The sequence below is a fragment of the Musa acuminata genome, chromosome BXJ2-4 (genome assembly GCF_036884655.1).
Source record: "Musa acuminata AAA Group cultivar baxijiao chromosome BXJ2-4, Cavendish_Baxijiao_AAA, whole genome shotgun sequence".
Classification (NCBI taxonomy): domain Eukaryota; kingdom Viridiplantae; phylum Streptophyta; class Magnoliopsida; order Zingiberales; family Musaceae; genus Musa; species Musa acuminata.
This window is the reverse complement of record NC_088341.1, coordinates 40231161-40254645: the sequence shown is the minus strand read 5'-3', so window position 1 is coordinate 40254645 and position 23485 is coordinate 40231161. Positions and strand designations below refer to the sequence as shown.

At 38.9% G+C, this 23485-nt stretch overlaps 4 protein-coding genes across 7 annotated transcripts; 2 read left to right on the top strand and 2 right to left on the bottom strand.

The window, feature by feature from the left end:
- Positions 1–1093: 1093 nt before the first annotated feature.
- Positions 1094–7455, top strand: LOC135584980 (uncharacterized). 2 transcript variants are annotated; one of them, XM_065105858.1, is made up of 7 exons: positions 1094–1252; positions 1864–2301; positions 2408–2571; positions 2702–2782; positions 2913–2988; positions 3075–3173; positions 7084–7455. In XM_065105858.1, exons 2-7 carry the CDS (start codon positions 1881–1883, stop codon positions 7233–7235), a joined length of 993 nt encoding a protein of 330 aa, XP_064961930.1. In that variant the 5' UTR covers positions 1094–1252; positions 1864–1880; the 3' UTR covers positions 7236–7455. The 2 variants fall into 2 exon arrangements, with proteins under 2 accessions (XP_064961930.1, XP_064961931.1); XM_065105859.1 differs by having other exon boundaries at positions 1104–1257.
- Positions 7456–8817: 1362 nt separating this feature from the next.
- Positions 8818–12867, bottom strand: LOC103983017 (probable ribosome biogenesis protein RLP24). Of its 2 annotated transcripts, none has more exons than XM_009400147.3 (6): positions 12723–12867; positions 11571–11681; positions 9615–9728; positions 9378–9514; positions 9122–9295; positions 8818–9041 (listed from the first exon to the last, which is right to left on the bottom strand). In XM_009400147.3, the coding sequence occupies exons 2-5, from the start codon at positions 11649–11651 to the stop codon at positions 9124–9126; spliced, it is 504 nt and encodes a 167-aa protein (XP_009398422.2). In that variant the 5' UTR covers positions 11652–11681; positions 12723–12867; the 3' UTR covers positions 8818–9041; positions 9122–9123. The 2 variants fall into 2 exon arrangements, with proteins under 2 accessions (XP_009398422.2, XP_064961929.1); XM_065105857.1 differs by having other exon boundaries at positions 12719–12863.
- Positions 12868–13947: 1080 nt separating this feature from the next.
- Positions 13948–14920, top strand: LOC135610865 (uncharacterized). Of its 2 annotated transcripts, none has more exons than XM_065105855.1 (2): positions 13948–14586; positions 14631–14920. In XM_065105855.1, the coding sequence occupies exons 1-2, from the start codon at positions 14098–14100 to the stop codon at positions 14793–14795; spliced, it is 654 nt and encodes a 217-aa protein (XP_064961927.1). In that variant the 5' UTR covers positions 13948–14097; the 3' UTR covers positions 14796–14920. The 2 variants fall into 2 exon arrangements, with proteins under 2 accessions (XP_064961927.1, XP_064961928.1); XM_065105856.1 differs by having other exon boundaries at positions 13956–14586; positions 14656–14920.
- A 4616-nt stretch (positions 14921–19536) lies between these two features.
- On the bottom strand, positions 19537–22337 carry LOC135610864 (protein neprosin-like). Its single transcript, XM_065105854.1, has 7 exons — positions 22039–22337; positions 21391–21477; positions 21039–21293; positions 20756–20920; positions 20594–20647; positions 20217–20363; positions 19537–20130 (listed from the first exon to the last, which is right to left on the bottom strand). The coding sequence occupies exons 1-7, from the start codon at positions 22207–22209 to the stop codon at positions 19753–19755; spliced, it is 1257 nt and encodes a 418-aa protein (XP_064961926.1). The 5' UTR covers positions 22210–22337; the 3' UTR covers positions 19537–19752.
- Between the last annotated feature and the right edge of the window lie 1148 nt (positions 22338–23485).

The window sequence follows — 23485 nt, the reverse complement described above, 5'->3', positions numbered from 1 at the left end:
CGCCTAAAGAGAGTCTTACCCTTTTTTTTTTCCCGAAATGATAAAATTACTCCCACTAAGCTTACAACGTCAATGTTTTAGACCGTTCATTGAAAATCTAATTAGATTGAATTGGTTAGATCAATTTAGTACTAAATCAAATTGATTACCATATCTTCGATTATGAAACGAAGATAATAAGTTCATTGAAAAATATTAAAAATTAATATAAGTATCAACTTCATTATTCAATTAGAGGTATTAAAAGTTATTTGAACGAGAACTTGAGTATATTTGGATAAAAATTATAAAGGTTTTGTTATATTTTAATTTTTTAATTTTTTGCCTAATTCTATGGTTAGGAATTTACTTTGGAAAATCTTTAATACATATGTTTATTTGTTGTTAAAGGATGATAATAGAAAAAATTGGACATTACCCCATTATAGTATTTTTGAATAAGAATAGTTGAAAACTCTTTGCAGCAAATGATTTTTTATAATAATAATTTTGATCATTTTATAAACAATGGATCCCAATACCCATTTTAGTAATGAGGAGTGTTATTCACTAAAAATATAAGAAATTGGTCATTTATAATAGGGTAATTTCCTAGAAAATTTTTTCCCAAAAATATCTCTTGTTTTCAATTTTCTCAAATGGTGTCACTTGTTTTAAATAATATTCAAAATACATCTCACCAACTTAATGATACTTTTCCAATCAATTATAGTATTTTAGCTTGTTATAGTGATTTGATCTACTACAGTATTTAACAAAAATAATATAGATGATATAAATAGATCCATAATCTCAATCAAATCAATTAAAGTCTAAAAATCACAACTAAAGAGATATATATTTAATAAAAAATAATATATTTTTAATATTTTTAATAACTAAATAAAAATATTATAATATTATTAAAAAAATTATAAATAAGTTAAATAAAAATATTATAAAAATTAGGAATACTATTTGAGAAAAAATAGAAAGTATTTTTTTGAAAAAATAAAATAAAATCGCCCTTTGTAATACTATAATAAATATAATCAATTTTTTTTTTTTTTTTTGCATTTTTGTTGTTTTCTTATTCTGTCGGTTCCATTACGTTGCTTCCTGCGCCAGTTATAAGACGACGCGGAAACCTCTCGTCTTCGTCGTCGATCGCTCCCGAGTCTCCCACCGATCGGGCGCTCGATTACGATCTCCGAGGCTTGCCGATCGAGTTGGCCTCCACCGGTGGCCACGTCGCTCCGATTCGATCTATCGGGTTCCGTAATTTTCTTCATTCTCCTTTTTTTTTTTTTTTCTTTTTTCGGATCTTGTACCCAAACGATTTCTAGGGTTCCCATGGAAGTGTTGATCGAGACTTATATACCCTCGATTCGGATCTGCTGTTAGGATACTTTGGCTTTCCATTCGATGTGGGTTAGGAGTTCGGTCTATTTGGATTTGGTTGCTGGTGTTTTGGTTTTCGTTTAGTCGGTATGAAAAATGTAGTATTTTGATCTATTGATCATCTTTGAAAACCCCTTTTTTTTTTTTCGTTTTTCTCGTTTCTGTTGGTTCCCTATTGACGTGTTCTTGTATCACTTGGTTTTGTTGGTATTCTGCCTGCTTGATAACTGAATAAATGGGCTTTGAGAATGGATTTTGGAGAATTGTCACATATGGATAATGGATAAAGCCGAATTATTGGGATTGACATTTTCGATTTTTATGACGTTGGTTTGTTCTGTCATGGTTTTAATCGATTCAACCAATATGTTGGGAAAACAAAAAAGATTTTGTTTCGTTTCTCTCGTCGATCGCGTTTTTCCTTTTGTTTAGTGTAACATTTACATTTTCTTGAACAGTCTCGGTTTTTTCCCATGTGTTCAGATTTATGTTCAGAGAATATGCAGAATGGCAGAGGCGGTATGGGTGACTTCTTTGGTTTTGGGGATCCATTTGCTGGATCTGGTGGCCTCAGCAGACCAGGGAGTCTGATTTCTGGCTTTTTTGGTGGGAGAGATCCCTTCGATGACCCTTTCTTCACGCAGCCTTTTGGAAGCTTGATGGGCCTTAGCATGTTCCGACCAAGCATGTTTGGTCCCAGCATGTTTGCTGATCGAGGGAGCCTTTTTGGAGAGACCAGTAGAGTTGGGTTCTTGGAGCAGGCTCCTTATGTCAATAAGTCAAAGGGTCCGATCATTCAGGAACTGTCTGATGATGATAATGGAGGAGAAGAGACTGACAAGGAGCAGAAAGAGAACCCAAGAAAACATTCTAGAACAAGCAAAGAGCCATATGTTCAGGATCCTGATGAAGTAGTTGAAGGTGTATATACTTATCTGTTGGTTCCCTTTTTCATAGTAGTTGTAGGCTTCAAAATGATAATATTTCTAAGCGGTGCAAGATTCCTGAGAAGGTTTGGTTTTTGCAGCAAATAAGAGAAGGCGTATGCAATATGTGAACAACTTCAACCAGTCTGATAGGATGCAATCACATAGTCACTCTATTACTTTCCAGAGCTCAACAGTGACTTATGGTGGTCCAAATGGAGCATATTACACTTCATCTACTACAAGGAGAACGGGTGGTGATGGAGTGAGTAATCAGGCTTAGTGAACTAATGCACTATTTTTTTTGTTTTTGTAAATTTGTTTGGAACATTGCATGACTGTAATGATCTTCTGATTATTTATATTAGTACTACCTCCCTTCTTGACTATGACAGTTTGTTATGGAGGAGAACAAGGAGGCCGATACTACTACCGGTAGAGCTACTCACAGGATTTCTCGAGGGATCCGTGACAAAGTACATATGAACATAGATTATTTTTCACATTAAATATACTTTCGAGATACTTGATTATAATGAATCATTTTTTGTTAAATGTAGTTTATATGCTATATTACTTAAGGCACCCTTTTCATCGTCTTTGTAGGGTCACTCACTAACAAGAAAACTAAATTCAGATGGGAGGGTAGACACACTGCAGACATTACATAATTTGAATGAAGGTCTGGCACAATTTTGTGCTGCAGCTAAGAGGATGATTATATTCTTTGTTTATTTCATTTAACTGCAATTTGCTTTAAACCATCAGATGAGCTGCCTGTTTTCGAGGAAGACTGGAAGGGGAATGCTAAACAACACTTGCCTGGATGGAAGCCAGGACTTGATTTGCTTGATGATCGGAACTTAAGTAAGTAGTTATTTTTCGGATTAACTAACTTAAGACTGAACTATATTGAATGATTTTTCTGCATTTGATTATGTAGCCAGTTACAATATGTTGTGGTCTTCTGTATATTGTTATTCATGGAGCACTATGGTTAATATCCTGCATGAAGTGAGAAAATAAATATATGAGAGCATATTAACATATAATTTTGTGGCTTCTTCTTGGTTTATGTACTAGGTGTTATGTTGGATTTCATAATAAAGAACTACTTCCCATTAAGTTCTTGTTGTTGGATAGTTTTTGTTAATTTTGCATTGGTATTGATGTGTGTTCAATACAAAATATCCGATGCACTTGTTAGCTAGTTGAGTCCTGCTAACTGTCATTTCCTTGCCCCTTTTTATTAGCTAGTTCACACTGCTGCATGTGTTCTCAAAGTAGGTCCTTTCCCTTGAAGGAAAGTCATGTTGCAATTTCTTCGCATGGCTTCCACATCATGTTGCAGGGCTCCACCAATGATGATATATGTATGTTTTGTGCCTGATCATAACCTCTAAACACATAGTGGCTCCCTTGAGTAAAATATAGTTCTGGAGTATTCTGATGTCCAATATCTCCAACCATTCCTCTGGATGATCAAGTCCTTGAGATTTTGGTTTGTCATGGCATGCGCTTGTCATTTGCATCAATTGGATTTACCATACTCTGATATTATTGGGCAATAGCCGTTTGTCTCCATGCGTTAATGAGCCTTAGCACTATTGTAAAATTGCACCTTTCGAGGACTTGGTGCCCAATATTTTAAGTTATAGAAACAACATCTTTGCTTGCAAGGGTGATCCTCTTGGGCCCAGATCGGTAAGAGCCTCATATGCTACATTGCCCTATCATCCCTTAGCTCTTTGGGTTTCTAGTTATATGGCTTTCTTTTATGTTTCGATAGAACATTCTAAATGTGTTGGATATATAGTTAACTTTTTATTGACATCATGGATAACACAATAATAGTCAAAATTATAATAGAAATAGATGAAGACAACAATAGCAGTATTAGCCTATGTCGAGGAGAAGTGCAAGGAAGACACCATATAAAGTGATGAAGAGGAGTTGATAGTAGTTCTGGAAGAGGAAGAACAAAAGGAAAATAAAAATGAAACGCAGAGGTTTAACAAGAGACAACAAATTCTAGGGGGCTAGTTGAATGAAGTTCAAATGAAAAGTCACTATGTTGCATCAAGACATACTAGTTTAGGTTGATCTTCGTTCTTTCTAAAAATATAATTTGTAAAAAGGTTTTTTGTCATGCATCTTTGTGTAGCTGTATACCTCTCCCTAATAGAATGGCATGCCCTATACGAAAGCAACATTGTTAAAATAGTATTTTCAATTTTTGATGAGATTGTTAAATTAGCTAGGGCATGTTACATAGAAAATTTTAATCTTCATGGTAGTTTAGCAATGCCCATGGTGCATTGGGGTTGTTGTAGATTGTCTAATTCTGAGGGTAGAGAAGTTCCTTTCTTATGATCGGTTTTACTGTAACGTTAAACTTTTTCTCTTAAGTCTTGTTCACATAATATCAGCACCATACTTCCATGTCTATGTGCATGTGGTCACGTTAATTGGGAGTTCCAAATAGGAAGGAATGCTAGTGGAGCAGTGTAAAATTTGAAATCCCATTGGATTTTGATGAATATTGGTTCTGCTCTAGATAGGTAGTAAATTAAGAGATTAGACATAAGATAAAACCTACGGACTAGTGAAGATCTTCGAAAACTAGTATGTAATGTGTTCAATGACATTTGTCCATACTTTTCAATTGTAATGTTCTTGCTCTAGTCAATGTCAATTGGCCAAATATGAGTTACTCCAGTATCACAGTAGCTTTCCTGCACTCAATTGCATAGAATCTATTGGAAAAAAAAACCCAAGGCTTCTCTACTTTGTTTCCATGATGAACTAGGTTAGTCAATCAGCAAAAACTTTTGTACAAGTGAAGAATTTTCAAGAACGAGTGAAATGTCAGATGATGCACGTTTTAACATTGCTCCTTTCTTTTAATTTTAGTTCTCAATGACATTTTATACTTTCTCTTGTAGTATGAGTTACTTCATTATCATAATAGCATGCTGCACTCAAATGCACAAAAGCTGGATGAAGAGAATACCAATGTTCCTCTAATTTGTTTCCAGGATGAACTTGGAAATTTTCCTAAGAGAATATATTATCCTGTATATTTTCACGGAAGAACTTAATTTAGTTGAAATTCGGTTGCTTTTAAGGGTTATGATGGCCTCTGATGTGGTCTATAGAATAGTCTATGCAGTATGTTGTAAGATCCTACTCAGCTTCTGTTTGATAATGGATTGGTGGTGGCGGCATGCACTATTATTCGACAGTATGGTTTTGGTGGTCGACTGGTAGGTGATTGTCAATACAAAACACCAAAAAGAAGTGTCAATAAAATATTTGATGAAATGATCTTTTTCATCACTGTGACTAATACAATGATTTTCTTATGCTTAGAATTTGAATGGCTTCACAATGAAATCTTTGTTCTGCAAAGGTTTTAGCAAGGGCGCTGTCTGTTGAGTTGGTTCAGGATTAACATGATATACCTGTGTTAAATCAGGCATATGCTTGGCTAACCTATGCACTTGGGTGAGTTTAATGTGAGCCAAAGCCTCTTCTAATGCATCTAGGCAAAGCCGTTGCAACTGTACACTCATAACAGTATCAAGCAACCACTGTACACTTAATGCCCCTGGTTGACCCATCTGTGAACCCATACATCAATTCCTGTTTCAAAATTGACAGTATCCTGTGTACAATAACAACAACAACAACAAGGTCGTAATTCAGTATCAGGAGAAAATAATTGGCAATCCATGATCTGCTGGTTCCAAAGGTGGCCAGTTGATAATCTGTGGATGGGTTACAATGATGAGCAAATCTTTTATTAATTGTTCCTATTTCTCTTCTTTTTCCTAACACCTTTCGGGATGCTAGATTAGTGTCACTTGGCATGCTGGCAACTGCAGTGGTCAACTGAAGCAGTGGCTGCTCCTTTCTTGGCTTGGAGGCAAAAGCTGCTCATCTTGCTTGGCAAAAGCAGGAGCATGGTGGCAGCCATTGCTACCGCTTGCCTGGCCATCAATATCCACCAGTTGTTTCTTGCTTGACCATCGACTGGATTTTGGAATACATGGACTCTAGAATTGCTCTTCCTTTTTCTTTGATGCTTGAAAATAAGTACACCTTGCTTCACTTATGTGTGCCTTTTTTAAGCCTCTCACTTTAAGCATTCACTACGGGGTGTTTGGTTGCCTGCAAGTGAATTGTCTGTAAGTTTTTCTTCTGGTAGTTAATACATTTGCAAGCATTTGCTCGTCTCTAAGTCACTTGCAACATGTGCATATGAAACTAAACCCTCATACGGACTTACAATTCAAAATACTGCATTTCACATTTTCAGGGTAAGTTAAAGTTTGTATTTTGATATTTCCCTCCTCTCACTCATTATTACCTCTTGTGTTGGTTCTTACCTCCTTTACAGTTTGCACAATTTCTGCTTGCTTCTATGCCTTTGAAGACCAGTTGCCATTCGTGTTCTTTAGTTAAAAAGCAACTATATATGCAGAATCCAAACAACCGCATTTATAACAATTTTCTGTGGCCTATGCATTTGTTGGCGACTGCTACTTGTGGGCTCTTTGATTGCAAGCAACTTATTCCTTTTAGGATTTTGCTTTTGTCAACCTTGATTAATGCATCAGTCATACTGACCCTTTGAAATTGACTCCTTTCTTTGTGACTGTTTCTTTTCTAACAGAAAAGCCTAATAATCTTTTAGTTTGTTTTTGCATGGCTTAATTGCTCTGCCATATTAACCCAATGATGTTTAACTCTATATCCATGTGTGGTCGTGTAGGGAGTGGTAACAACAGCAGTCAAAAGCACACAAGAGGATGGGCGCTTCCATCAACTGAGCGACCACATGACTCAGGAAGGATGAGGTCTCAGCCACGCACAGACTCTTCCAAAACCAGAGGTTCCATTAAACGAAACCTGAAGGGGCATTGAGTACATAACTGGTATGGTAATATGCTATCCTAGCATCAGTGATCTTCTGTAGTTGACATACAACCAGTATTCGCCACTCTGCACTACACTGCTATTTCAAGCCACAAATACTTTTGTTGTTGTGGGACAAATGTTATAGACATTAATGAGTTCTTCCTGACTCGTAAAACTTTGTTTGAATTTGATTCATGAAGAACATAGGCCTTACTTTTTACTAGTAGATTCTTAGCTTTGTGTCAAAAGACAGTCTTATTGTGGTAATATGCTATCCCTGGTATCACTAATCTTCTGTAGATGACACACCACTGATATCATTTTTAGTCACTCTGCACTACTTCCATTTCATGCCACAAAAACTTTTATTGTTGGGTTAAATGATAGACTTAAGAGTTCCTGACTCATAAAACTTTCGACTGGTGGATTCTTAGCTGTGTCAAGCGACAGGGTCTCCTGTTTGATAACTGGCAATAGATGCCGCAAAAGATTTGTCCTGTACTAGACTTCACTAAATTGTTTGTGACTGCAACTTTGGGCCGTTTCGAGTTCTTGTGATTGCCACAGGAACAATAAAAGTGTGGCATTAGATATTAAGTCCCTAAAGTTGTTTATGGTTCGAATAAAAACACAAAACGAAGTCCACATTATTGTTATCCCTTCCTCGTGAAGCTTCTTTCTTCCTCCTATCCTACCATAGGAAGCTTCTAAAGTCTTCTTACACAGTGTTCGATTAACAGTTCTCTCTCGTTCATCAGATAGATTCCCAGGAGTGCTGGGTGGGGGGTAGGTAGTAGAGAATATGACACCTGAGTTAATTATCCGACTTAGCTTGAATGATATCAATTTGATTACGACGCCGTGGTGAAGTGAAACACACTGACATCCCACGGATCCAATTATGCATGAGTAAGATCACGATACTCACCTTTTGACAATTGAGCTTACAAGGTTTGATGTGCAATGCAGATGAATTCAAGAAATAAGATTGCAAGACCTTTTTAGCAGATGATAATAAAGCAGCGATACATGCTGTCAGTTACATCACGAGTCATGTGCTTATGATCGTTATAGGCATAGGCGTTAGGTGCTCTCGCTCGAGCAAAAATTTATATATATATATATATATATATACATATATACATATACATATATATACATATATATATATATACATATATATATATATATACATATATATATATATATACATATATATATATATATATACATACATATATATATATATACTTTTTCAAATAGATCCGTTCCACACACAAATTGGTCGACGGAAGAAGCACCGAGTCGAGAGGAGGGGGGAGGAGGGTGAGACTATTGGGAGGCAGGCTTGATAGAGGACAACGATGGAGGAGAAATAGGGTAGGGATATGCAACAACGAGCCTAAGGGCCACCACATGTGGATAGGGCTCGCACGCATGGGGTGAGCCCAATCAATCAATCCTCCAAACCACACCTGCTTCAATTTGCCCTCTCGGACCAATTCTGAGGCACTCGCCTCACCTCGTCGGGGCGGGAAGCGCTCGATGACAACAACACTAGTAATATCAATCAATCACGAAATGCGAAGATTGCAACCATTCCATGTTCTTTTTGAGCAGCATCAGAAGCTTTCTGTTAATGTGATCGAATAACGTGTCCACTAAAACAAAAAAAAGAAAACCATCCATTACCAACCAAGACAAATAAGCACAAAATGTTGTTCTCCCAACTACTATTTCAGCTACATCCATGGCAAAGCATCCATCCATCTTTCAGTAGAAGAATGTTCCAAGGAACCACCCACTCATTAACTGTACAAACACACACAAAAGAAAACAATAACTTAAATATGGCACTTTTAAATTGGGGGATGGATGAATGTCCAGATTACCATTATTCTTCCATTCGCTCTCCCACATCTTGTGATTCAGAAACCTTGACTTTGATCTTTGGAAGAGTAATTTCTGATCCTTGTTGCAGGGCAGCAGGTGCTTTGACCAAATTAATACTGTTCTCCAACTCCTTAATTGCCGCCTCTTGCTCGATTGCTTTCTTACCCTTCATCCTGTGAGATATATGAGTATGGCATATCAGAATATAAAATGCAAATTGAAGAAAATGGGATACCACTCGTAACAGAAACCAACCTCATTTTGTGGTGTTGAGCCTCCCTGGTCACTCTGATCTTGTCAATCTTCTTTATAGCCTTCAGCGTCATCTCTGTGACATTCCTATCATATCTTTCAGGCCTGTTACGCTTCCTTTCAAACTCAAATGTCGAGTCCTTAACAGGGATAGCAGTCATTAGATAGTCATCGTGTCATGCAATTTCATCAACTTAAACAAAGAAACACAGAAAAAAGTATCACACTAGCATTTCTAACCTGAGTCATATCCTTCCCATGTAATCGCCTATACGCCTTTGTCCATTTCACCTTGCGAGGATTTCTCTTCATTTTGAAATTCTTATGGCATTTTGATCGGCAGAATCGGAATATCTGCAAAAGAACTTTCATCGATGACAATAGGAACTAGCAAACAACATTATAGGCTAATAATGTTTGCATGCGCATTAGACTTCACAAACCATGGCTGACATACAAACTGTATGTATACATAACTGAACCTTGATAATATAAATCATCAGAAGCAGCGGAGCCATAGGCTTAAGCTATTCTGCACAACTTGGCATACAAAATGAAGAATGTTGGCTCTAAGTTCCTATGTAGCTTGTACTTCATATAGTTCCCCAAAAGATGTCTTTCAATGGATCAGATATGATGCTATCTCAACAAATTTGAACTGTTTATTGGAACAAATCTTAATCTGATTGTTTATCAGTACAATCCAATTAAACTATTCTGATTGTCTAATTCATAATTGGATCAGATGCCAGTCAACAACCATCGGTTATACTTATGACGCAATCTGATCATCTAAAACATAGAATGTTTAGATATTATCTCATCATAAAATCTCCTCCCACTACACAGGAGCTCACAGTTTCATGTTCTATTTCATTCTCCTCCAATGGGGTTTTTTTTCACCACTGTACTACTGTCATGAGTCCAAACATTGGAAAACATGAAAGACTAGCCAAATCAAACCAAATGAATCAGGTTTTCATATTGGAACTCGTGCACTTACGGATTGGCTTATGTCAATCTGTTGGGACATCAAGATCAGTTTTTCTTTAACACAGATCTGATCAAAATCAACCCCAATCTCATCTTGACATATGGTACAGCATCTATTTTGATGAAACTGAACATAATGGCTTCATTGGACTGGGTTTTAAAGTAAATTCTTTGTATAGCATCTATTTTCATAAAACTGAATGAGGCATGTTCATCCAATAAGCACTGGACTACACCTGTTTCCATGGCATCTTGTTGACTGCTGGTAAGCTAAAAAGACCATAATGCATGCTAGAATTCTGTAAGAAGCCCATCGTTTAAAATAGGGATCGAGATCTTACGATGGCAGAACGATCAGTATCAGTCTGATTAATGAATCAGATCGGTGGAATCTATGAAAATAATTTAGAATTCTAAAAAAATCATAAAAACTAAGAAAAATACTACTTTACTTCAGATAAGAATCACTAAGAGGATTCATGAATGCATTGCACCTAACAAAGATTATATCAGATCATGAATCAAATTGTGGATCATTGGGTTCCTTTCTCCTTGTGCTTTCTAAAGTTCAAGCAATTCAGAAAATATAAAAAACAAAAGGAAACAAGAGATCAAAATTTAATGAACAAAAAGAATGAGAACACATCACATCTAACAAATATGTGTGTGTGTGTGTGTGTACATACATAAAAGAAAATAATCAAGTTCAATCTTGAAATCTATGGCATTCTCTCACCAACAATAAAGACTTATCTGTTACAATCATATGAAATCATAATCCAAGTAATGATCTAGGACCATTTAGGGCCATTTTGATTTCATCATGAAAGCATAGAACATTGATTTGTAGATCAAAACAACATCTGCATAATGAAAGATGGATATAACCAATTTAGATATAGATGAACGAAGAGAGCAAACTGAAATAACATGCAATTAAAATAATATCATAATAGGGTTAAGATTTATGACATATAAAGGATTAGTACAAGTCTGTCAGATAATAGTGAAGGAGCTTAAAGCACAAGAGTCACACAAACAACCAAGTTTGTAGTACTATGAGTAACAATCATATTTTCAAATGGTACAAGTCTCCCAATTTAAGATTATAACACCTTTCTTTTGAAGAAAATATGAGTAACAATCATATTTTCAAATGGTACAAGTCTTCCAGATGAATTAATTCGGAAAACATGTCCTTACCTTTGCATCATTTCGAACAAACTGAATTCCATGTCCTGGATAAATGGTTGAGGAACAGAACCAACACTTTTCTAATCTCATCTTGTATGCAACTCAGGAGCCAATTTATTCCTGCATATCACAAGACTGATCTATAAACATGACATATTGAACAAAAAATGACACAGGTAACCACATTTGCACCCAATCCCAATAGCATCGCATCAGCAAAAAAATGCATCAGCGCATCAACAATTCCTTTTCAATATTTCTTACAATTTTTTTGCATCATGCAAATAACATAAGGAACCATATATGAAGCAAGAAAATCTTAATAGTTAAGTGAACCATCATAGACAATTAAACTGAGTTATACAAAAAAACATGCATTTTAGAACAAAGCCAAGTTAGAATTTTCCTTGGAGGAACTTGTAAAAGATTCTACAACAAAATTTTGATGGGTATACAATTCCGTTATCTTGCAGGAAATGCATTGTTGATCTCAAACTTGATTCTTCAATCTTTACTATGGCTGCCACTACGAGCAAAACAAATGCATTATTGTGAAGAAAACATAGAATAGATTGTTGGGCTCAAACTTGAGCCATTTGGTTTCACAAAATTTTCTTTTCATTATGTATTAAAAATAAATAACAATCATAACAACAGTAGTAACCTCTCCACTATCTCTTATCCTTGAATGGTATAGCATCTCTCATCCATCACTGGAGGTCTAAGGTTCAACCCCCATCTAATGAAAGCAGTACATTTTTCCAACTGCTATGGTGGCTGATTCCCCTTTTAGGCTGTGGACTTTAGCAGACAAATGGGTTTTATATTGACATGTTCTTGTGGCCTTCGTGTCCTACAACGCGGACTGCTCTCTCTCTCTCTCTCTCTCTCTCACGCACGCACAAAGGCAAGTTCGACATTAGTACTGCATGGCATTAGATGACCTACTTCTAAGTTGCAAGCAAACAACTAAATGTTTAAAGAATGACGGGAATGCAAGTATTTATTATCTGCTGTACAAATTGATCTGATGAAGACGATGAAAGACCAAGAAACGCGAAAGAAAGAACGATTGCATATCGCCAAAACTCAAAAACATCGCAGCATCCAATCAAAGAGAAGCCAAGAAGAGTAATGTGATCGGGAAGGATCACAACCTACCGAGACGAGCTCGAGGAAAAGGAACCAAACACCCCTCTCAGCGCTGTCGCCCGTGGTGAGATATCCAGAAGCGAAGCCGACCGCAGGGGAGGGAAGCGAAACCCTAGAGGAGTATGTAGTGGGCCAATCGTAGCATTGACTTCATGGGCTTTTATTTCAAGGCCGGCCCATTGAGCCAGAGTGGAGCCTATACGTAAAATTCCAGTTCTGTCCCCACTCCATCATGCATTGACAAATACAATATCATTTCCGACGCAAGATTAAAATTTCATGGGAAAAGCTTCATATTTGGCAAATATAATATAGAAATTAGGGCTTGCATTCCTATATTCCCCAAAGAGGGTTTCTTTCTTTGACATAAAAATCAAAATTCCTTTTAAGAAAATAGGTTTTCCATTGAAATATAATCTGAGCTAAGCCGAATTTCCAACTATTACAATAAAATAACGTATTATCTTTTTTTTTTTTATTTTCGTTCCCTCACAGTAAATTGTCACAAATATTATAAGGCTACTAAAATATTTGGATTAAAAAAAATTAGAATTTTCATCATGTTTTATTTTGAAGTGTGTCGAAATCTTCCTAATTTTCATATAAAAGTGACATTTGCACCCATTGGCATCACATCAGCGAAAAAAGGCATCAGTGCCTCAACAATGGCTTCGGCGGGGATGTGCTTCTGGTGAAAGGCGAAGTAGGATGAGCGGCGGCGGCGGCGGCGGCTGGGGAAGAGAGAACGGAGGCGCCAAAGGGCTGCCTGAGGCAGAGAGGGCGGCGGCTGCTGGTGGAAAAGGGAGAAGAGTGAAGGGAAGTAGGGAGAGAGAGAGAGAGAGAGGTACCGCCGGAGGGGTGAGCAGCTGCTCGACAGGGAGGAGAGCGGCTCGGGCAGCGACAGTTCGCGCGGGTGAGGGGCAGCAAGGGTTCGTCCTTTCCGGTTCGCGTCGTGGGGAAGGATTTAGTTGGCTGAAATGGTTCAGCCCAATCAACTACTTCGAGCTCAACGGAACCCAATCCCTGACTTAATTGAGGCGCACGCCCGAGTCGCCCGGTTCATGTGGCGCACCCATTTCGAATCGCCGTGCCGCAACTAACTCGTGACGGTCGAACGAACCCAAACCTTAACTGTGCATATTGGAATTAATGTGTGAAGCAGAGAGAGCGAGAGAGACTAAGACAGAGACTGGCATACAGCCCAATCATGCACAAGAACTGTTCGAGGAATTACAACTCATTCCTCCTCTGCAAGTCGTCAAACAAAAGTTGGGAATTAGATTTATAGGAAAAGTCTTGGCAGGTGGAAGGATAAGTCCTCTCTCTCTCTCTCTTCTCTCTCTCTCTCATACACACACGCACGGTCGTCCCTAATTCTGATCACATGGAGAAATCTTGCCTGGAGAGGGATCTCGATGACTGGGAGTTCCTCCCTGATGACAAGAGCTTGCTGGACTTCAGCCATGGCAGTCAAAATGATTTGGTGCTCAAGGAGCTCACACTTGATGCCAATTACTTCATCTGCCCATCACAATCTTTCTTGGAGCAGCAGCAGAACTCAGAGCCAACCATGGAGAATAACTCAGATGATGATGATGCTGAAGCCAAAGGATTCAAAGACATCGGCGTCGTCACACCAGACGTGGAATCGCAAGTCAGGGAAGAGGGAGAAGAGAAGGATCATGCAGGATCCGAGATCAAAGGCTTCGGGTTTCCTCCTCCGGGGAATTGGAGATCGACAGGTATTGGAGCCTTCTGCGCCATGGGAGCATCAGCAGCAGCAGCTGCTGCTGCTACTATCTGCATCTTCATCCTTGGCTGCCGACAGCATCAGAAACCTAAGATCCAGTTCAAGATCTACACCCACGATAAGGTACTGCTCATCGATCAATTAAGATAATCTAATCCCATCCTAAGTTCCTCTTGTGTGATGTGATTGCAGAGAATGAAGGAGGTTGTGCAACAGGCAGCAAGGCTAAACCAGGCACTGTCAGCCGCGAGGGGAGCTCCCATGACGAGGGCACACATCTCATTTGGAGGATACATTGCAAGTGCTTGATCGATCACTCTTCTCGACAATAAATGCTATAGATTACATGTGTTTGTGGAAATGCATGCCATAAGATCACGTTGTAAAGCTGCCTTGCATGGCAATAATTCTACTTGCTCTTCAAATTACAGCCGAACACAGTGCTCGTTTCAGCTTCTTTCTGTGGTTGCCTAAAGCTTGGTTTCATGTTTCCCTCTCTCACACTGTCGACACACACTCTCTGCTTCGCTTATTCTGCACACAGGAACTGAAACAGAGAAATTTTTTATGATACAGAGAACAACTCAATCATCACTAATTTATTACCCTATTCTGTAATTGTTTGAGCAAATCGGAGGTAGTGATGTTGACAAAGGAGCTGATTTGAAGGTCCAAATTGTCAGGAAAAGGTCGACCACAGATCCACTCTGGTCAGGCATGGAAGACTAAATGCCATGCAAACAACCAAGAAAAAGAATCAAGAAGGAAAATAATAACGATGAGGAAAAATAAGAGGGAAAGATATCTTTGCTGAGCCAGTTATGAGAGATGTGTATTGATACTGACCATGAGAGAGGAAGGCTGATAATTGCAGTATTGTCATTTTCATATAGCGAGAAGAGTAGCTTCCCTGTCCTTCTCAACTTGCCAGTGACACTGAATCCCTTGTGTATGAGAGAGAGAGAGAGAGAGAGAGAGAGAGAGAGAGAGAGAGAGGTTTTATACGGTTTTATACATACCCACCTACATGAAATATCAATTTTTACTAAAACTTAGATCAAGTTTTTGGTTGTACATGCTATGAACAATATATGTTGTGTTCTTTCATATCTGAAATCCAGAAGTTTCAAAATCATATTAATATTTCACTCCTTTTCAAATGCATGCATATCTCTTTAAAATAAATACTTGGTGGTATACATCATCATTTTAAATTCTAAAGGCATATACTTTAAATACCTACTCATTTGATTATATTCATGAGTCATTTCCTAATAATTTAAGGATTAATGGTGACTAAATTAAAATATTTATCATGATACCATAGGCAGATCATGACATCAATATATGTATACGTTTATTTTTATTTTACACATCATTTATTTTTATTCAATTTTATTTGCCAAGTCTAATCCAACTTGTGGTCTCTGTTGAGACATCCGAATTTATTAGTGTATTATTGCATAAATAATATCAATGCCATGTATATTATTTAACATAATTTTTTTTTTTCTATTTTTTATTAAAAAATCCAGCTTGTAGACAATTGAGGGTGTAAAAAAATTAATATAAATTGGATCCTTTCCTTAATAGCTTAAGTATATACTTAAGATTACTGAAAACTTAATTTTTAATATTTATCAAAACCTAATATTTTTTTACACCATATTATATTTTAAAAGGGTGCCAATATAAGTTAAAGTCTCAACTACCAATTAGAATGAGCGATGGTTGTACTGAGCGATGTGAGCACCAATAATTATCTTAAGTGTAGAGAGACCCGACGAACTTATAAGCTAAGTTTTTAAGCTTTTAGAAATGAACATTTGGCAAATAAATGAATGGTATATATGGTTGACAAGTGATATTTCCTCCTTTTTACTCAACCATCACTACAACTCTTCATGTAGTTCCACATGAAACCAACAAAAGGTAAAGGTTCTAATTCCTACCGACCTCAAACATTGAATGAGGGCACTCATTATAGAGGAGGAGGAGGAGGAGCAACATGCATGCTATAATTGATGGCATGGGACCCTGTGGAACCTGAGAAGCCATGCGAACAGCAAGGCCATGTTGAGCCAGCATTGCCAACTCATTGTTGTCTTCATGCATTGAATGAATCAACTACAAGCCATGATGAGCAAAGGGATCACCAGTTTCTTCAACTGATGATTGCTCTCTTCTTGGCAAAGCACAAAGCATAACGCAATTAATGGCGTTTGATCGGCAATTGTTCTGCAGCCATAACCTTTTTGAGAAGCTTAGAAGCTTAGATGGTAGCATAGATCATTTACTTCTGACAAAAGAAGAGGGAAAGAATCACATTAACATAAATGAATGAACACCAAGAGAAGATTACATATCCACCACCACCACCACCACCACCGCCGTATGCATACGTCGATGCATGCATATTCCTCTCTCTTCCTCTCTCTTCATAGACACCATGACAGAAGAGAATGACTACATGAAGAAATCACAACAAAGGAAAGGAAACAAGGTGACGAAACAATGACGTTGTGGCTTAGTAGAGGAAGCATCCGAAGAGGAGGGCGGAGAACGAGGCAAGGGCGGCAGCAGGTGCGGCGAGGGCGGTGGCAGTGGCGCCGGAGGTAGGGGTGGGGGCGGGTGCGTCAGCAGCGGCGGCTTTCTCGACCAAGGAAGAGGCCACGACGACGACCACCATGGCCAGGGCGAAGAGCCTGAGCTTAAGAGCAGCCTCCATCGTCGTTGAAGAGAAGAAAAGATCAACTGTGACGATGATCTCCACAGATTCCTAGAGAGAGGGAGAGAGAGATGGGAATGGGTTCAGGTGGAGGGGGAGGTTATATAGTCGGAGAGAAGGGGTTGTGGTTATTGCGTGGCTGTGCAGAGAAGGCCAGACTTAGAAAGGAAGAAGCTGTCAAATGAAGGAATGAATGTGAATGAAAGGAGGAGATGATGGGCGCATGTTGATGACAGGGTGTGTGGGAGAAGGACGGAAGGCCCGCATTGCAGCTGTCCTCTCTCTCTCTCTCTCTCTCTCTCTCTCTCTCTCTCTCCTTCTTCTTCTTCTTTATTTGGTGTGGTGTAATAGATGACTGCTGTTGTCATCCACCTACCGGTAGTGAACCATCAGAACTTGCAGAAAGCTTTGGCTGGGCTTCACAATAGGATGGATTAAGTTGAGGAAATGGAAAGGGAAATGGCATCAGCATATATTTGCAGAAGCGTTTGACCGATTCTGATGGGTTGGAAATGGTGATCAAAATTGATGTAGAATTTTTTTGTAATGAGATATATGTGAAGTTATTAGGAAAATTTAATTAAAATATTTATTAATGAATAATTAAATATAAAATCCTATAGATGATAAGATGAGGATGAATTATTTATTATTTAAGATGGTATGGTTGCATATTTTAAAGAGACATGTCACATTATCATATATCACTTTAAAATATATTGTAAGGTGCATGACATTTAATAAGATAAACTTTTCAATCATATTTTATCTTTATTTTCATTCAAACTTATGTTTTAAGCAACGAGATGAAAGAATAGACTATTAGTTTTCAATTTATATTGATATGCTAAAAAGCCCCTTATTGTTATTTTTCTCATAAAATGCATCAAATATTTTTCCATGGATTTTTTACAAACGACAAAAATACCCTAAAAATAGCATATTATTATTATCTTCAAGTGGTCCAATGGATTAAACCAAATCAATTGGAGGAAAGAAAACAAAATTGTATTTTTTAGGATATTTTGTGTGATGCAAAAAGAGTGGATATAATATGGAAAAAGGAAAAATGGGATGCTCCACTAGAAAAAAAAAAGAAAAAATGAAAAATGACGAACATTTGCAGGGAATTTGTCCAAAACAAATTGAGAAATGATTAAGAACTTTTAACTATTCATGCCACTTGATGGTCTTCTCCTCCGGTATCAGAGAGACAGGAGGAGCCCATCTCAGTGGCATGCACACCTCGAATTATGATCTGCTCCTCCACTCAGATATAATAATTAACTTAATTACTGATTTAAGATGTTCAAATTTATTTTTTTATCACCTAAATATTGATCTATGACAATATATCAAACCCACTTATCAAAGATAAAGGATTTGAAATCACACTCATCAAAGATTAAGGATTCAAAATCTCATTCGACATATTTCATATCATCAGATATAATATTTTTAGACTTTAAATATTACCAAACTTATTTATTAAAAATTAAAAGTTCAAAGATGTTAGCTAAGACTTCGATTAACGTCAAATATTATTTTTTATCTTGATTTTTATAAAATAAAAAATAAATAGATTCATTGTAATCATCAGCCACTCATAAATATGGGAGTAGTAAACTGGGATAAGGTGTGGTATTCCTAGTGAGTTGGTGATCGTTTGGGCAAGACAGAACAAATAAGAGTTGTAAGAGAGAAAGATCAAATGATGCAATATTTACAATTAACTAAAATTAATTGATTTTGCAAGCTTAAAGGGAAAAGAAAAACAGAAGAAAATGATAGGATGATTTTTGAGAATATATATATATATATATATATATATAATTTTCAGATTTCTCATTTGGTGTTCTCTTACACCCCCTTATAACAATACCTCATGATTTGATCCTCCACCAACTTTCTCCCACACCCTATGGATCATTGAAGAAGCATTGCATTCTCGCATAGCTATCAGTAGGATATATGCCTCCAAAATCCCACCACCCCCCGTAAAAGAAATAGTGGTAGAAGAGACATTTTGTCACACAGCAGGGACAGCTCCACCACCACCACCGCCACTACCACCTCACATGAACACAGAAGAAGCTGGCAACTCAAAAAGTAAATCGTCTGACAACAATATCAAAAGTGATCACAAGCTTGAAAGAGACCCACAGCCTACTGTGTTGTCACATGTGTCATGCCTCGTCCGATCCTTCGTAATCACTCTGCTCATCGCCCATCAGCTTGTTCGGAAAAGCTGCCGACCAACTCAGGGAATCTATAACGTGCAGTGGGTAAGAACAAATAGGTCTACCTAAAGAAGTTGCAGTGCCATCAGCCATGTCGAGATCCACTGGTTATAATCATTTAGCCTTAAGCCGAACAAACGACTCCAAGATGGAGCAAATGACAGAGAAACACAGACACAGCCTCTGTCTCTCTCCCCAGCTTTGTTAAGGATGGGAGAGGATGAGTTACAACAGGCAAAACAACCTCCGAGTTAAGGATGGGATCAGACTGAAGAATGGTACAAGGGGGAAGGAAGGGGGGAATTCGATTAGGGTTTGTTTCTATGGACAATTGGAGTTTCTACCAGGCCCTCCATAGTAGAAGTACTGCCCCCATTCACCATTGTTTCCATTCTGCACATCATAGCAGTTTGACTGCTCTGTGAAGGCTCCAACCCCTGTGGGTGCCCTTAGATTGTTGGACCCGTCCACCACCTGAATGTTCCTGAAGTAGCTTGCCTTGCTGAACCCTTCTTCCGGGAAACGGCCACTGCCCATCTCGGTCGAGGTGTGCTCGCCGTCTGCGTCCGAGTTCACCACCTCCCCTCCCCATTCTATCATGCTCGCACTGTCTGACAAATAAGAGAAGAGGAAAGAAGGCCAGTAACCCAAGACGTAATCGTTCCCGAACTGCATCCACCAGTTCCCCTCCTTCGGATCCTGCTCCGTCGAATCGAACCATACCAATTACCGCAGAAAATGGAGTGAATAAGAATTGTCAAATGCAGATTGAGGCTTGGTTGCACCTTCCAAACAAGTATGGATACATCATACTGCGAACCATCGTAGTCGGAGATCGGAGAGATGCTGGCACCCATTGCAACTTCATTGTTGACTTGAATGAACCCCGAGCACAGTAGGTTGTAGCAGCCAGTTGCTTGGTATGCATCACTCTGAAATTTCATCGTATGGAAGCTATAAAGAACACACAATTCACAAAGCCTTTGTGCAATATGTCATCTATGAAATGACACCATCTGAATCGTTTTGAATCTCTAACATGGTAGACACAGCGATAGAATAGTTCTAAGCAAAAGTTGTAATTATAACAACAGAAGAAAAACGAAGAATGACATGATTAATGAAAAGAAATGATGATAAAGCGGTAGAATGTATAGCTTACGGTCCAATAAGTAAACAGCCTGGTGTTGTTGTCACCATAGAGATCCGGGCTGACCTGATTATTACATGCAAGCAAGACTTAATGCATGCACAAGCTCTTTCAATGTACCAAAGCAGAGAGGAAAGAGATTGCAGGTTTGTCTGGAGCAGATCAGAAATATACCTGCCAACCTGCTTCGATGCTATTGAGATCCTCACCAAAGGAGCCCCCCAATATCCAGAGCTGAGAGAGACTGAACTCATTGGGTTGTTGGATCTTTGGCCGCCACACATTTATGGTGGCCTTTGCTCCATAATATCTATCTCCCTCTACATAAGCAATCGCATGCTACTCAAGAAACACCCAAAAGAAACAAAAGCCATGAGCCAGGAACCAAAAGCAAGTCTAGAAAAGATGCAACTTTTGCTCCAAAGTATGGTTTCTTTGTTGCTTTTCTGCACCATACCTGATGGCCACTCTCATTGAGAAGGTCAGGGTCAACAGACAAGGGGCATGGGATGCTTCTGTGCTTCTTCCTCCCATATCTTTTGACGGAGCTGGCCCTTAACACATCATCCCTGGTTGTCCTCCTGATGGGGATGGTGTCCTCAGGGCACCTCCCGTTCTGATGCCATAGTTGAGCTGTGGAGGGGGTCTTCGTCTTCTGTGATGCAACCTTGTTCTCATCAAACAAGCCTTCCGGGTGGTAGGTTGGCCGCATCTGGAAACATCAGCAAAAAGGGCTTGATAAAATACAGAAAGAAAGGTGGAGAATCTGAAAAGAAGAGAACAAAGTGAGGAGGAAGAAAGAGATGAACCTGGATTGAGTGGTTTTTGAGGAAAGGGTGATCAAAGGCAGGCTGGTGAGAGACATGCACACAATCGATGATATCTCCATCTGGACTCTGCATATTTATGTGATTTTCCCCCCAAACATCAAAAGGGGAAGAAATTGAATGATTGAAGTAGAATAAACGATTCCAAAGAATCTTTAGACGGAAAAAAGAAGGTAAAAATCTAAACTTTTGATGGAAAGAGAACTTTATTTTATGCAAGATAAAAACTTGATGGCATGTCCTTCTGAGGCGAAGAAAGCTGCATCATGTAACATCTACACAAAATCTTGAATTTCTTAAAGCAATAGAAGAAAAAGAATCCTCTTTTAGCTATTGAAGAACGAAATTGAAACATTTTGGCCCAGTTCATCATCATGCTACAACGAAGATGAGAGATCGACACAATAATACAGCAATCCTGAAATCGGCAAAAGAAAAAGAATAGGAACAACCGCAGCATTATGCGGAAACAAGCCGAATACTTCTATCGACAAGGTTTCCGTGGAGAAGAAGCAATCTTTTAGGGAAAGGACGAAAGAAAATGATGTTTCAGTTGTCACCACACCGAACACCAGAAAGCAAAATCCAGCGAGAAGGAAGCATTATGTGACGTTAAATCGAGAAAGAGACCCTGATACTCTTGACCGGCTTCTTGTTGAGCCGCTTCAGGTGCCGTCGCACCTCCAGGCGCTGCCTCACCGCCCTGTAGCCGCCACCTCCCTCCGCGGCGGCGCACGATAACCAGGCAACAAGCGCCAGCACCACCACCAGGCAGCGGCACACGCTAACGTGAGCCGCCATCTGCTCCTATCGCTCCTCCTCCTCCGCCTGTTTCTCTCTCTCCCGAAAGGAACCCACACTCCTCTTCTTCGCTCTCTCACTCTCTCTCTCCTCTCCTTTCTCTTTCGTCCGATCCCTCTCTGCATCACCTCGCTCACTTCGTCTCCTCCGTGGATGTATCCGTTGGAAGGGCAGAATGGGTAAAGTGTGATGCATGGATGTAACGTGTCACAAGCCGATATCTCCTGTGATACGTTATAAATAATAAAACATACCTATCTCCGTTATATACCACTGATTTGTCTTCGTATTACGTGCATCTCGAAACGAAACAAGACATGTCGGACGTTATATATGATGGAAGCGGATTGACCGCAATCACCGACGCTTCTGTGCCGCCACAGGATACTTCCTTTACATACGGCTTTCGGGGCCATCAGGTGGGTCCCGCATCCATACTACCATCTTCTCCAATCAACGACTCGTAAGAGACTCGAGTAACTTCGAGGGGGTGACTGTCATACTATTTTCTTCTTTTGGCAGTTCCTACAGCGTCGCGTACGCGCTCACCACATGGTGGACATCCCAAAATGCCCATACTCGTGCGTACGCCCCACGCGTGGGAGGACGCGTTGGATTCGAAATCTTTCCACTGTACTCACGTGCGAAGAACAGCAAGAGAGGTGAACGAACCTTGTCACTCGGCGGTGACGGGAATCCTATGTCACGGGAGGGTTCGATAGGCGATGGATTAAATGGACGGCCCTGATGAGCTTATGGGCATTCGGCTATTCGAATCGGGTGTGCAGCTCGGTGAAGGGACTGAGTCAGCAGTAAAGAATCAGAGCAGGTATCAACCGTGGCACGAATGACGAGGCTGTTGGTGTTCGAATCAGATTTGAAAATAAGACCGTCGCCTTGCGTCGAGATTCGAGCTTGGTGTGATGGGATTACGATGCGGTGGCCCCACATTCATACATACACTCAACAATTATTATTTACTTTATTCTAAATATGAATCAATTCACCGTCCGGCAGTATTTACTTCCCAATTTTCTCATCCTATCCATTATGAGCATACAAGGAGTAATGGACAATTAATAAGTCCAAAACACTATGTAGCAATCATTTAGTGTCTCATTTTAGAGAGCATCATAAATAAGCCGTATCCAGTTTACTTATCATAGTCCTTTCTCACCCCAGATGTGTACCACATTACCATGACATGACCGTAATAGTGCTATATATATATATATATATGTATATATATATATATAGTGTCATGAGACTTGGATCG

Coding starts and splice junctions, on each gene's coding strand:
- LOC135610865 (XM_065105855.1), top strand. CDS start 14,098: ATGGAGAAATCTTGCCTGGAGAGGGATCTCGATGACTGGGAGTTCCTC. Junction 14,587..14,630: donor AGATCTACACCCACGATAAG/GTACTGCTCATC, acceptor TCCCATCCTAAG/TTCCTCTTGTGTGATGTGAT.
- LOC135584980 (XM_065105858.1), top strand. CDS start 1,881: ATGCAGAATGGCAGAGGCGGTATGGGTGACTTCTTTGGTTTTGGGGAT. Junction 2,302..2,407: donor TCCTGATGAAGTAGTTGAAG/GTGTATATACTT, acceptor TGGTTTTTGCAG/CAAATAAGAGAAGGCGTATG. Junction 2,989..3,074: donor ATTACATAATTTGAATGAAG/GTCTGGCACAAT, acceptor TTAAACCATCAG/ATGAGCTGCCTGTTTTCGAG.
- LOC103983017 (XM_009400147.3), bottom strand. CDS start 11,651: ATGAGATTAGAAAAGTGTTGGTTCTGTTCCTCAACCATTTATCCAGGA. Junction 9,515..9,614: donor ATGGGAAGGATATGACTCAG/GTTAGAAATGCT, acceptor ATCCCTGTTAAG/GACTCGACATTTGAGTTTGA. Junction 9,296..9,377: donor GCTCAACACCACAAAATGAG/GTTGGTTTCTGT, acceptor TATATCTCACAG/GATGAAGGGTAAGAAAGCAA.
- LOC135610864 (XM_065105854.1), bottom strand. CDS start 22,209: ATGGCGGCTCACGTTAGCGTGTGCCGCTGCCTGGTGGTGGTGCTGGCG. Junction 21,294..21,390: donor TCAAAAACCACTCAATCCAG/GTTCATCTCTTT, acceptor TGATGTTTCCAG/ATGCGGCCAACCTACCACCC. Junction 20,131..20,216: donor TATCCATACTTGTTTGGAAG/GTGCAACCAAGC, acceptor TCGACGGAGCAG/GATCCGAAGGAGGGGAACTG.